The 15,423-nt window shown below is 36.3% G+C and overlaps 1 protein-coding gene across 2 annotated transcripts in view; it reads right to left on the reverse strand.

Moving 5' to 3' along the window:
• LOC105678081 (discoidin domain-containing receptor 2-like) overlaps positions 1-15,423 on the reverse strand; it is a 76,965-nt gene that overhangs the window by 11,526 nt on the left and 50,016 nt on the right. For both annotated transcript variants that reach the window (XM_067348072.1, XM_012377117.2), the window contains exons 3-7: positions 11,187-11,289; positions 8,822-9,053; positions 6,103-6,250; positions 824-988; positions 268-401 (exon numbers count right to left, since the gene is read on the reverse strand). In XM_067348072.1, coding sequence (XP_067204173.1) covers positions 268-401; positions 824-988; positions 6,103-6,250; positions 8,822-9,053; positions 11,187-11,289 — 782 coding nt within the window. The remainder of the gene's footprint in view (positions 1-267; positions 402-823; positions 989-6,102; positions 6,251-8,821; positions 9,054-11,186; positions 11,290-15,423) is intronic.

The following is a 15,423-nucleotide window of genomic DNA, read 5'->3' on the forward strand; positions in this document are numbered from 1 at the left end:
AATTTGCATTTGAAACAGCAAAAATGTAAAATATGAATTTAAGACAGTGTGAAAAAATAATATTAAAATGCAATGTAAAAATAACATTCCAAGTAGATTTACGCAAAACTTGATCATTTGAGTTGCGTAATTCTAAATAATAATTAGCATAAATATTTATGATTAAATGTTTAGTTACTTTTTCTTTGCGCAGAGAAAAGTTTATGAAAGCGCGTTGATAGAGAAAATAGTTACAAATAACATTACAAAAAACGGTTGAAAAATTACCTGCACGTCCCGTGAGAAATAATTGTTGGTATAGATGTGCACTGTTTCGAAGACTAATATGGTTTCAAACTCGAAGATGAGCTCCACGAAGTTCTCTGCGAAAATGTCACGAAGCCAGGCAACCCAACCCGTGCCTGCAGCCAACGAAAGAGACACGTTCATACAAAACGAATCGCGCACTTGTTACGATTCTTCACAATAGCAAACAAATATAATTGTTACAAAACTTTATGCACGCAGTATAGCAATTTCATGAACTTGCTTTTATTGAACGTAGAAGGAGAAAATTTCAAAAGAAAATCATGTTACAAAAAAACCGATTTTCTATTTCGAGTTCACGCGGTGAAGTTACGAAATTATAATTATAATGCACTGAGAGCAACGAAGCTGGGAACGAAATGTTTCTATGGCTCTCATAATTGCAGGCTACAACGATCGCGGATACCTTCTTAACGCGAAAGTGTACAATTTGTCTGGAGCGATCTTATTAACGTAAATTGCTAACAACAGATAGATATCTTTAGTTTTCCCACTTAACATTGCTGTGTCCACTCACTTTGTCCATCTCCGATGATTAGCCTGTAATCATCCGCGCCAACTTCGCCATCGATTAGACAGCCTAAGCCACCGGTTAGCAGGTTTTTCTCCTTCTTACCGTCGTACGTACTGTCATTGTGTTCCGGCATGGAAGCATCTGGTATGGTGTAGCTCACGACGCCGCCTGAAACAGGCGAAAGTTTTCGCGTGAGAATCGCGACAGTAGTTTTCTTTTAAAACACACTCGTCTTTCGAACTTTTACGTTTCACCTAACTTCGTAGCGCTATTAGCTATGTTTTGTTTCTAGTTGATAATATCCCATCTCTCTTCAAACACTAAATAACTGCGTTACTTTGAAACTTTCAAATAACATAGCATAAAATAAGGTCAATAATTCGTTGCAGTAACGAAGATTTTACTTAGAGAATATTTTCCAGGCAAAAATATAATTTTACACGTTTTTGCACAACACCATATATGCATGTCTTTAATTATGAAGAAACGTGTTACACTTGCTCGCGCAAACGTGTTATACTTCCTCGTTATTATTAATTATTACTATAATGATTAAAAATGAAAAACTTATTTCACGAGCCCATACCATTTTACTGAAATTTACCGTGTATTTTGCAAGCAACAGCACTTTGCTCCAGTTCTCGGATACACTTCGAAAATGAAGTGGCGCTGCTTAATAACGTGCCGTGAAGCGCGGTGGCGGAAGGAGCTTAGTTAAAATTAATCAATTAAAATTAATTAAAACGACTTGGTCGGTCGCGGCGGGCGGCATCCGCAAGGGAACGGACGGCTGGATTTTCGTAGCGAGAAAATTAATAACGGACCGCAAAAATGGCGGTGCGCCCACTTTGCCATATCGTGTTCAAAATCGCTTAACTACTCTTAATATTTCACGGTATATACGGTCCACGGCCGGCCGTCGTTGTCACGCGATGTGGTCAAGCCAGTTTTGGTCAACGTACCTTTGCCTGATTCCGTGTCACGTGGATGACGCCGAGATAATAATTTTATTTAGAACAACGTAACGCCTCGTCGCCACGCGGCCGGTCTGCAACTGGCATCCAATACACGGGAATTGTACAAACGTAAATACCTTTGAAAATAAAAGGCCGACCCCATTCTCGAATATAATGGTTTTCTTTTTAATCAAGATAAAAGATACTTGCGCGCTCCCGGAGAAAATCTTCGAGAAATATACGTAACTTAAATGTAATAAGGGCGTGATAGCGTCTCGGTATACCCCGCACTTGTTATAAAGTATGTAGTATTTGTTAGAAAAACATAATAGACGGGGTATAGATATAAATATTGAGCATTGTGTGCACAGTCGCCGCGTAACAATGATAAGAGAATAAGTAGCGAGCGAAATTAATCCGCAATTTGAGCAACAAAGTCACTTCTTGGCGTGCACTTTTCACGTGCACAAGGATCGTTCGTGTAAACTGGCGAACATTTCAGCGATGTGTCGTTGATATTCCTGCCATTTTTGAAGGTACGCATTAAGGAACACCGTATTTCAGCACGCGTCAGAAACATTGCTCTTACAGGGTCTCTACTCTGTAATCTGGTAATCCACTAATCTAATCTGCGCTAACAATCTTCTTTCGATGGTTCGAAATTATTGCGAATTTTCATTGGGATCGTTAGTACAATCTCTCGGCAGAGTGCAATTCCTAATAAGTCTCGCGTTAATATAACTTTCTGCAAGCATATATGGAGAATTATCAACCAACTTTTATAAATTATTATTAATAAACTGAGTTTTACCTGTTGCGGATACAAATTGAAATAATAGGTTTTTGTATTCTGTTTGTTTAGTGCACAGGATGTTCACACTTGCAAATATTTAATTTTATTTTAAAAATAAAAGTTTTTTACAAATAATAAAAATATCAGGGAAGGAAAAAAATATTTATCTTTGTACAACTAAATTTCAAATTAATATTTTATCAAAATTTATCCGAAATGATTTGAAATTTGTTTTAATCTATTTATATTCCTGAAGCTTAATTCACGAGAAGCTCTTTTAATCCGTAATTAAAGTTATGCAAGTTGCGAGATATCTCGTATTATATCGTAAAAAAAATTTATGAAATATAATTTTCAGCATATATATTGGAATATAGACCGCGCTCGCAACTAACCGGACAGCATCATATTTTTAATAAATGATATACAGATCGCTCTGATTGCGCTCTATCAGCTGAGGTTTAGCACACTTGTATCCTGTCAGACCGCGAATGTCAATACCAGGAGGACAATGTCGTGGATTTTGTACCACCGTTGACCGAGTAGGCCGTGTTGCCCGCGATTCGGGAGTAATCGTTCGTGTTCACCGGCTCGGGGTAGGGCATCAGCGTTGTTTTAACCAGATGCCGTGCACGGCCGCCATAAATCCGGCATACCCGCCCAGCTCGGGCTCGATCTCACACGCTCCGAATACTTTTTATAGCGCGAAAGCTCTCATGTCGCCGTTTTACCGTCGCTCCGTACTACAGCGCCCAGCCGCACACATCGTCATCGCACGAATGTGTGCGATCTTGCTGTTGCTGGATATTAGCGACCCAGAAAAATGATTTACGCAAATGTCCCTTTCTTGGCGAGATATTGATAATAAGGGCACACATTGCGTCAATATTATTCCTCGGCTTTTGTAGTCAACAATATATTTGCTGATTGTGCCTATCTTAAGCGGTACAAAATCGAAAGATATCGTGATAACGATAACAGTGTAGGTAGAGAAAAAAAATATCACGAAGTCACATATACATACACCATACACACGCTCATATATAGCAAAGTTATAATATAAATTTACTTATTATGTAAAAACTTTAGTGAGATGGTAGTGAACTCCAGCTGTGCTATATTCTCACACATTTTCTAAAAGCTTATTAAAATTAGCAATTCTTATGAATTGTTTTAAAATTTTACCATTAATTAATTAAAAGTATTAACATACAGTTAAACTTCAGTACAATTTATACATATGTATATGAGCATTTTTAATTTATAATTAACTTGAGCTTATTCACATTTTGAAAGTAGAAATAATAATTTATGTTGGATATAACAAAGAAGCAAAGCTCTTTTTCGTTTAGCGTTTTTTACATGTTTCCCCATTCTACCCTGCTTTGTGAAATGTTGCTGCTTGTGCTGATTGCACAGTTTCTTCTTTACGTAAAACATATATCCCGACGATACCTAGCTCTTAACTTGAAGCGGGAGTGCTTTTGCTGTCAGCATTTAATGAGAAATTCTCCAACAGACTTACTTTGTATTCTATTATCATTTTAAGATAATATAAAAATGTAAAATAAAAAATTTATAATAAAAATACATAATTATACATATGACGATTAAATAAATACATTGCACATATTAAAGTATTTAATTTGAAAACTACATTTAGATGCAAAACAAATTTTTATTTATTTATTGTTAAATATTACAACACCGCGAAGAAATGTTTTTTGGTATATAATATATGCCGTTTTCATCTAATCTTTGCACGCTGCTTTGTAGAATTTATATAAAATTATGTCTTGAATTTAGGAGTCGGGTAAAGTAACGCGAACGAGAAAAGAAACTGTATGCAAATTTATGTAAATAGCATTGTGGTAGCGCGCAGCATGTTTGTTATACATAACACACGCACTTGTACATAAATTATGAAAATAGATGTCGTATGCATCACGAATACTTAGCATTTGTTACTTTGTTGGATCAAGAATAGAAGATGGGAAGAAAAATAAATTAAAATGCTGGCATGCTCCAAATAGTTAGGAAAGTTGGAAAAATTTCGGATCATACGAAAATATTGGAGAAACTCGGCGGAATTGCGAAAACTTCTGGAGTTTACCAGCTCAATGAATAAAAATTAGGAAGAAAATTATTTCATCGACAATAGTTGCCCATGCTTAAATGGTATGCTAATTATTATTAAGCGTGTGTTGTTTTATAGAAAGAGAAGTGGCGAACAAAAATAATACAATTATTTTCTCTCATATGTAGATACATAAATTTTTTCATTTTTTAATATTTTTTTAGTTTTATTCAGTTTTCTAGGAAAAGAAATTTATTTAGAGCAAAATTTGGGAAAACCGGAGAGAGTATTCAAATTTTCTCCGTACAGGAACTTTGTCATTGCTTAATACAACGTGCATTCACCATACGAGCGCTAACAGCGCATTGATTCTATAAGAGACATTAAGTACTGGAACTAGGTCGAAAACAAATGTACCAAGTCGACCTAGCAATGAGCTCGTTCGTATAACGCTGTTACGAACGTTAATGGGATCTAGCACTGTAGTTAGAGCCAGCGGCACCCTGCCTTCTCGTAGCCGTTTCAACGGCGTCTCGGTAAATTGAATGAAATTGCAATTTGGAAATTAATCGTCAGATGTCCACTTGAGCGACGTGGCATCACTGTCGTGCACCCAATGCGATTGTATATATGTTTCCGGATGCTCGCGATTCCGAATATTTCTGATAAAGCGCAGGGCGGTTATTATGCACTGCTCGATACGGTTTCCGATTGGAATAATTTCCTTTTTCCATAGATGCACAGTAGAATATCTACAGCTATCTAGGAAAAATTATCCCGATTCGAAACCGTTCCGAACAGTTTCATTACAACTGCCGAGGGAGGCCATTGCGCGTATCTATTCGAAAATGTTTATGTTCGCAGACTGTTTAATAATCATTTTTATTTTCTTGTCTCTCTTATTGATTCGTCAACACGTAGACAATTTTCACATACGTGTGTTAGTAGCGACATTCGACATGCATTACTTCAATTATGTCATTTCCGATGATAATTTGACTGCGTAATATCGAAATACATTCGTTATGCATGATAACAATTTTGTGCGCAAGAATTTATCCGACGAGAGATGATGGCTAATGAAAACATTTGCTTATCCGTGTAAGAGCGTTTTCGATGGACACATTATCGACAATTGTCATTATTGTGCCAATTGCCGTTAAAATTACGCTGTTCTCTTTATGAAAGATATATTATGAAATACATTTATTTAAATGATGTAGATGATCATACAAATTTAACTTAATTTTGTTTAATCCATCAAAAGGTACAGGATATGAGTTTTTCATGCAACAAAAAATTATTATTCATGCAACAATAAATTCAAAGTAAATTTCTTTTTGTATAGGCTTTGTTGATAAGGAATTTTTAAAGTTGGAAAATTAAGTGATTTCAAAAATATCAAATAGTTCAAATTAGGAGATGTGATGTTTTCCCGTGCATATAATATACTTACTCGCATCGCGGCATCCTTTAAGCTCGATTCGGAGACACACCGTACGTCTGTGCTCCGAGTGTGGCAAGATCCGGATTTGGCTGGCAAAGATAGGTGGAACTAAATTGTGCGATACGATGGTGGAGGTGTCAGTGTTGCCGGTTAAAATCTGCAGAGAATGCGATAGATGTTAATAAAACAGCAAACGCGAAGGAATAAAATTAGCGACTTTTCACGCATCAATTGACGCGAGAATCGATTTTTGGATTACCAACACCGTCCCTTCACAAAATAACGAAGTTTTTTTGTTCGGCGTTGATGAGTTGTTGTCAGGCAACTGTGGATTTGATGGTATAACTCTTATCGCGAAAACCGTATAGCGTTAATACGATTAAATCTTAATGGACATTCCATTTGAAAATTTCACAATACTTATAGACATCTCAATTTTTGAATCAGTTAATATAATACTAGCAAATGTGTTGGCGCATAAACGTGCAGCACTATTAATTTTCCTGGATGGAAATACCGAAGCACACCCGTCTGGTATCGATGACAGCCGTGTTATCTCGACGATAATACATTTAGTGCATTGCACTAAATGCGAACTTTCCGGCAAAATTCCACGCTATAAACTTCCGTTGAATTGGCATTAGTTTAACGAAGCATTACGATCTCTGGGAGTCAATTATCTACAAAATTACCTATCATATCACACTTTAGTTCATCCCAGCTCGTTATCCTATGGCGAAATATCTGCTTTTATCCATAAAAGCAGTGATTATTCGACTTAAATATATATCGGATGTTAATGACATTATCTGACATTTCCGACACTTTTGGACTTATCGAATCATGATCTATATTAATATATTTAAATATCTGCAAGGAATGTTTGTGAAATGTAATGAAAGATTAAACGTAAAACTAAAATATTAATAATAGCTCATATAAATTAATCAATAAAATTTTTATCAATAGTGAATTTCAACATATAAATATCTGAACACCTGGTGTATTAAAATGATCACGTCATTAAATAAGTGTGTGCTAGGTTTTATATTTCACGATCAGTTATGCTATGCACTGAACGTGAATCAATACAAAACAATGTTTTATATAACAAAGTAATAATTGTGTACAAAGTAAAATAAATACAAAAATTATTTACATTTGCTGTTAGGTTGAACATATACATAGCTGTTATCATTTAATATGCTATCACACGTTAAATTGCTTATTTATACAAATTGTTGCATGAGGAAATAATCGAACGCGCATTTACACAAGAGTTATATTGATCGTAGTACAAACAGCAATCGATAGAAATAATTCCGCGATAGAAGCGCGCCATGTTGAAGGCAGCGATGCGTGATTCAATCTCTTGAACGCGATATTCGAGAATACGGTGGTCGGGAGGGAAAGGGGAGGACTGCAAACGTCTAGCTCTCGAAAAGAGGAAGTTGCACTTTTAGCGACGCTTAACCATACGTTACGATACGAAGACGTTACGTGCAATTCCAGCACACGAGTAGATCGCTTATCGATTGTCGCTTCTCGCTTCCCTGTTTCTCGACTGGATCTCACGAACGGTAGCGGGAGGGTTGTGCAAAATCGAACTCGAAGTTGAGAATATGGTGATCCGATTGGGAATATGGTAAACCGTGAAACAAAACGATTTCGATATTATAATAGAAAAACACATTTTATTTAAATGTGAAAGATACCAGAGAGCTAGTAAATGTATATTGATTTTTTTTGTAGAAACGCGAATAAAAGAATATTTAACACTTTCGTCTCATACACAAATAGATAAAATTACAATTTTGTTGCAAGCGTGCTCGTAATCAAATTTTTGTATACATAGATCACAAAAACTGTGTTCTCTGCAAATAACTTTTTTAAATTTTATAATACTTTTTTATGGATTTCACGATACTTGTACACGAGCTATTCGCTTAATGCTTCTAATATATCATAATGAAAAACTCATTATGTATTTTTGCGCTCCGTAACGTAATTTTTCACTCGTTTCTCTTTATGCCCGTCTTACGAGAAACTTTGACTGGCGATAAAATTTTCTCACGGATAATTAATTGACATAGGAAAAGTTCCGCCAATTAAGCATCGTTAAGCGAATGCCAAGTGGAGTTCTAACTGTGACTTTACGAACAAACGACTTTTAGTCGAGGTCTTCTGCATTTCAATGGAAATAAAATTTCAATTTGACACCAGAACCAGACACGCGAACGTTTCCGATCGGTTTTGTAGTTTGTTCTACGCATCGTTTACGTGCGTTTGTTTGAGTTTGCTCCAATTGAGACATGGTGTAAACTCCCAATAACCTGCGAGCGACACATCTACAATCGAACCGGTTTGTTATAATCAAACTCTACAATTGCTCTCTTCCATGCGATGTATCATTCAAAGCGCATCACATATTATTATTATAGCTACCGCGTGTTATAATTTACACAATATCAAAATACTTGCTGCATTGAAATACTGACAAATTAAAACATTGGTTAAAACTTAATAAAAAAAAAAAACATTAAATTATTTCCATTTATTCATATAATATTCCATTAGATTGATTCAGTCTTATATTTATTTGTGAAGTATAATAATATCTGTTTGTAATTAATTCATCAAGCCGCAACGAAAATCCAGCAAATGATTCCATTTGCATTCCCCTCCTTTGCCATAGATACTATCAACCGATATGCCTGTCTTGCCTTACCTCTTTGCTGTCCCAGTGCTTATATAGGCGCCATTGAGTGAAGCCGGGACGTCGATACTCTAGAGTATAATCCTCGACATATTCCTGACCGCGACCGTGATCGAAACGACCCTGCGTCTGCACACCCGTAATGACATGAGCACTCTGTAAGTCGACCTGAAGCCACTCGCGAACCCCTTTCTCTATTTGGCTTTTTGGACACCAGGCACCGCCGGCGGCTTCCTTCCGGAGTCTATTTACAGAAAATATTAGTATGCTGGAGGCAATTCTCTCTGCATGGTCAGCAACTTAATCTTAAGAATATGATTTCTAAGGATTTTATACAAAATTTCTATTTTATTAATATAAAATGTGAGAAATACTATTTTTATTAGAATCAAGTTTAATTTATTTCTCAGTTGATTAAATTGTGGTGAATAACTTACGATCGCAAAAAATATAAAAGAAATTAACAATTTGTGTAGGATAGTTCGTACGTGAAGGACTATGCGTGAAAGAATCGTTAGACTTTTCATTTCGAAAATGCCACGAAATTATCGTTTTACCGTCTTCCCGAGTATAAAAAAGTCTGCCCGCACAATTATATCGTGCAATTCCGTTACTATCGTTTCAACTAAGAAGAACAATTCGCGAGAGTATTTCTAGGTTTTAAAAACTTCCACCTTCTGAAAAGTGTACTTAAACAGTGCATTCGTGATTCATTTGCGCTCTTACCTCACCACGCCGTTCCATTCACGTTTTCTCTGCCTCCGTCGATTATTTACGTTTGTGTTAAATGGCGCTAATAAAAGTCCGCACTACCTCAATCACTTCTGCTCGAGTGGCGTCTCGTACTTAATAACAAAGTTAACTTCACTGTAGAACGAGAAGATTTTCGCTTTTTCCGACCATCTTTCGCCGGCGATTGATTTCCGGACAACATTTACGCCGCGTCGATTCGTTTGCCGTTTACACTTTTCACGTAACGCAGTTCTTCAATACAAAAGAATTTCGCTGTTACGAAAAGTTTTGTGTACTCGCAGTTGATAGAAATTTTAAATTATAAATAAATCGTTCTTTTACGAAAACTTGTATGCATGAAAAGTGTCAATTAAATATAAAGCTCCATATTGAAATCATAAATCCGCCAACGGAGGGAATATATCTTTCAGTGCCATTACATATAATATCAAGTTTTTTTTCGTCTCGTTAAAGATTATATTTAAAGATTCAACGTTGCGAAATCTTACTGAACAATGAATAAACATGCCACGCGATCATCTCTGCAGTATAATCTTATTGCTTTGAAGTATTTCGTCTGTTCATTAACAATACATAAAGAATCTATAATAGCTGATTTTTTACTAAGTTTTTTATGCGCGTTAAAATATACGAGGTCCCCTCAGGCTGACAATTTGACGTATTCGAACCTTCGGACGGTGCTCATTTATCAGGCATGCCTGACGCCTGATCAATGATCGCCTTTACCACTGCTTTAATTATGTCCGTTGTTGAAACGATCCGTTTCTCAATTTACATATTGTTTACGCTTTGTTTAATTATGATGACACAATTTGCTCAACTCACATGTTTTGCAATCAATTTTTATTCAACATTTTACTGTAACAAAAAACCAATCAATTACAAAATGGCACGAGACATTTATTATGTAAATTACATTGCAGTGAATAATAAAATTAATTCTTTCCGCTCCCTTTAGTTTGCCCGCTTTTATCTATTTATCGATTAAATAAATCGGTTAGTTAAATAAAATTAAAATTATTTATGCGTTCCATATTTTATATACGGCAGTATATCGTTTCTTTCCGTGCTGTTTTTAGTCGTATAATTGAATCATCACTGCGAATATATAATTCTTCAAGTATATTATTCTTAGACTAAAGTTATAATTTAGAGCTGACTTAGAATGTATTGTTCAAGTGGCGATAGACTACTTCGCAGAAATAGTTATGTCGCTCTGTATCTCCTATAAAACGTGATTACTATTTCTCGTAACCGGATTGCACGCTTAATAGTCGCAGGCGCACTAGGTATGTAACTTCAAGCAAATTAGATTTGAATAAGTTAAATTCCCGGCGAGCATTAAATCAATATCGCTACTGCTTGCAAAAAGCGAACTTTCGCAATAGATAGATGAATGGGATCGTTGAGTTATAAACAGAACGTGCGCGACAGTCGCGCAAAATGAAGAATAGAAGGATAGACGTGAGGAGGACGAATAATACACGACGCATTCGTGTGTGATGTCGGTGCGTTAAATTCGCGATCTGACGAACGATCGCATACACCACCCTCGAAGCGTATTAAAAAAATGTTAGTGATATTTTTTAATGTTGTGGAAAGAATAACGCCGTAATATGCTCACCGGCCGTAGCGCGGCCCGACGTTCGTCACGTACGATGAGGACGCAGTGATAGCTGAATCCGGTATGTCACCCGATTCCATCCCCAAGGACTGGTTGCATGATCCTGAAACGTAACAATATTTTATGTTAATGAACGATATTGATTTTTTTAATTATTCTCATTATTATATTCTTAATTGGAAATGTAACGTAATTGTATTGCAATTTAATTTTGAATAAATATTTTTTGTAATTAATTTATATAGTATTTTGATTATGCAATTTTAATAATTTCATTCTTGAATGACATAAATTTTAAACAAATTTTCAAGTCGGTTAATCGACACATTAATTTAATTCGTATTAATTTACGTTTTGAATTTGTTAGAATTTTAAAATGTTCAAGACCATATAATTTGATAATTAGTAGCTTGAATAATTCTACATATTAACATGAAATACCTATTAAAAAAGAATGAGCTACTTGAAATGTAAATAACATTCTTCCGTGGAAATCTAGGCCTGATAAAACCTTCATGAAAATGCGTTTCGTAAAAGTAACGAAGAAGATACGGCGATGTAGAGCTTTTCAAAGTCAATTAATGGAAAGAAAAAATAGTGCGACCTCTGTAAAGTTGGCATCCCATTTTTCAAAAAATCAATTTTTTTTTAGAGTTCTGAATGCACCCCAAAGAGTTCTACAGTTCTCTATAAAATTTATAAATAGTTCCGGCAAATTAGATAAAAAAATCCATTATTGAAAGTATGGGATGCTAACTTCACAAAACGTTATTACAAAATTGACGATAACAGCTTAATCGTCGGAAATAATTAAAAATATCATTAGAATTATTTGTAGAACTCTTGAGGTGCTACCCAGAACTCCAACGAAAAAATTAAAATTCCAAAAAAATTTTATTCTTATTAGAACTTAGAATATTTTCTTAATCGGTGATACGAAAAATAGCGAGAACTTTTTATATATTGGTCTGAGCGCTTCGAACCTTAATAATTATCGTTAGAACTCTTGAGGTGCTACCCGGAACTCCAATAAAATAATCAAAATTCCAAAAAAATTTCTCGCTCTTCCTGACCTAGAAAATTTTTAATCGGTGATACAAAAAATTGCGAGAACTTTTTATATATTGGTCTGAGCGCTTCAAACCTTAATAATTATCGTTAGAACTCTTGAGGTGCTACCCGGAACTCCAATAAAATAATCAAAATTCCAAAAAAGTTCTCGCTATTTTTTGTATCACCGATCGAAAATTTTTGAAGTCCCGAAGAGTGAGAAATTTTTTTGGAATTTTGCTTATTTTATTGGAGTTCCGGGTAGCACCTCAAGAGTTCTAACGATAATTATTAAGGTTTGAAGCGCTCAGACCAATATATAAAAAGTTCTCGCAATTTTTTGTATCACCGATTGAAAATTTTCTAGGTCAGGAAGAGCGAGAAATTTTTTGGAATTTTGATTATTTTATTGGAGTTCCGGGTAGCACCTCAAGAGTTCTAACGATAATTATTAAGGTTCGAAGCGCTCAGACCAATATATAAAAAGTTCTCGCTATTTTTCGTATCACCGATTAAGAAAATATTCTAAGTTCCAATAAGAATAAAATTTTGTTGGAATTTTAATTTTTTCGTTGGAGTTCTGGGTAGCACCTCAAGAGTTCTACAAATAATTCTAATGATATTTTTAATTATTTTCGACGATTAAGCTGTTATCGTCAATTTTGTAATAACGTTTTGCGAAGTTAGCACCCCATACTTTCAATAATGGATTTTTTTATCTAATTTGCCGAAACTATTTATAAATTTTATAGAGAACTCTAGAACTCTTTGGGGTGCATTCAGAACTCTAAAAAAAATTGATTTTTTGAAAAATGGGGTGCCAACTTCACAGAGGTAATAGTGCGTGATATCGTTATTGTTGCAGCCGCGAATACTCTTTAAAGTTAGAGTGTATCCGCGAGAATCACGAGCGCAAACAACGATTACGACGTCGTCGTCGCGATCGTTGTTCGCGAAGTTGGGATAAGTGGCAAATGGCTCGGAGCCTCGAGGCGCATCGCCGCCGGGATATTATCCAATCACTATACTTATTAGTCTTTCAGCGATCTCATTCACGTTTCAATTCGCGTTACGTTTACTGTCATTCGGTTGTAATCTTTCCATTAAAGTTTTCGTTAGACAACAAAAAGCTGTGGACGTGCGAACGAAGCCCCGCCCGCCGTAAGAAAACTTCGTGCCGCTGCGCGACGGATCAATCGCACTGAATAAATTTGTTTTACGAGATCGAACGGCTATCCGCTATCTTGCGATTTTATTTACAATTAAGAAACGATCAAGCGATGTATATCGACGGCATTTGTTTCGTCATAAAAATTGCGTTTAGCTGTGATTTGAGATTTTTCTCCGAAATCTCACCGATCGAAAAGGGAAAGATTGCATTATTTTATTTATGTTATTACAGCAATTATTTTACAATCACAATTATACGAAACATTTATTATGTGTTCACGCTTTAAAAGAGCGGGAATAGTTACCGGGAAACGTTATAGTCATGCGATTTATTTTCAGACATATGGCAACATCTATGCGGAATAAGAAATAGTTCGAGAACGCGCAGAAACGTATCTTCCGGTTCTCAAATCAGCGAACAGGAAGAATCGTTCGCATACGAGCCTGTTGTTATTGGCCTCGAGCAGCGCACAATCGAACGTGCGCGGGCGTATGGTCGATTAAATCTTTTCGCATGCCTGTCAGCTCTGTGGTTTATGTTGGTTCGGCAACCCTCTTAGAGAAACCGAAGTAGTAAACGATCGGACTAAAGTCGGCTAGGAGAGCGGATAGGAATTTCTTCTCCGCGGAGCTAAAGTCGGGAACTCGGGCAATAAACATTCTGATTGTCGTTATTGCCGTGGCGCGCTCGAAAGCAGCGCCACGGAGAAGGCGCGTTGCTTCTATCAAAATCTACTAGACGTCGTTACAACGGAACCTACTAAAAACTTCATAGATCTTTCAGCAGCGCGGGTCTGAAATTCGCAAAAGAGAAAGCTTTGCGGTGTTGCAAAAGTGTGGATATCGCCGAGAATGACAAAGGATCACCGTGAAAAAATCTTTTTACGGGAATTTAACCGGCTAGTTGATAAAGTGGTACGATGATATTTGCAGCGGAGGTGTGTTAATTATGTCAGTCGTGATGTGTACGATTTTCATCTGCTACGATTGTTTTACGCACTCTGTGGGAAAATGATAAAATGGTAATCACCGCGAGAGAGAATTAAAGCGCGCCGAGCGGAGTTCCTATCTACATGCCGCGTAGATGTAAAAATGTTTGTAAATTTATTCGTTAGCATAGTTTCAATAATAAGTGAAATGATATATTACACGTGTGCGCGGTGTTCGAGATTAAATTAATTAATAAAAGAGAATCGAGATACTCTCTGGTAAATATGCACAATTTATCATAACTTCACTATTTGATATAACTTCGCACCAAGTTTCTATATATTTGGGTTGTCGCGTTACGGCACCGACAACGGGCGTTTTGTAACGACCTCTCGCATACCGGCAGACTACTCCTGCACCTGCGAGACACATGGAAATCGCATGGGCATTTGAACTTGGAAACGTATTCATAGAATTCTCGCGCGCGCTCCATCTTTTCCTCCAGTTTGCGCAAATATTCTTCCGCCTCGCGCTTTGTTCCAATCCACAAATAGAGCGGATAAAAGAAAAGAAACACATGTCAAACGTTCGATCGAAAATAGTGGAAGCCGACGCGCCAGTCACAAACGACGTGAAATAACGCAAACCCCAGGAGAGGCGATACGTTGCTGCTGTCCGCGATCGTCCATATCGTATTTGCGCGTGTATTTCGTGCGAGCTGTGTAAAAGAATAAGCAACGAAAGAATAATAAACTTCGCAAGTAAAAAATACAAATCGGCGAATACACGTAAATGACACGAGTTGCAAATATCGAATTTTGATCATAACAGAATTTGTTAATAAAATTAATATTGACCGGCGAGCATAATTCGCGTATAATTCGATCGTTCTTGAAATATTTCGGACGTTGAGTGGCTACGTTAAATCGATGAAAATCATATTTGGAGAAACAAGTCTGTTTGCTAAACCGCTTATATTTTCCAAATGTAATTTTGCGAAATGACTCTGTTTTCTATAATTCAGTTTGTATTTGTCGGAATGTGCGCCTCTGTTGACTACAGCGCCGGTAAGTAACAGCTCTCGTAC

This window comes from Linepithema humile, chromosome 1, assembly GCF_040581485.1.
Source record: "Linepithema humile isolate Giens D197 chromosome 1, Lhum_UNIL_v1.0, whole genome shotgun sequence".
Taxonomy (NCBI): Eukaryota; Metazoa; Arthropoda; class Insecta; order Hymenoptera; family Formicidae; genus Linepithema; species Linepithema humile.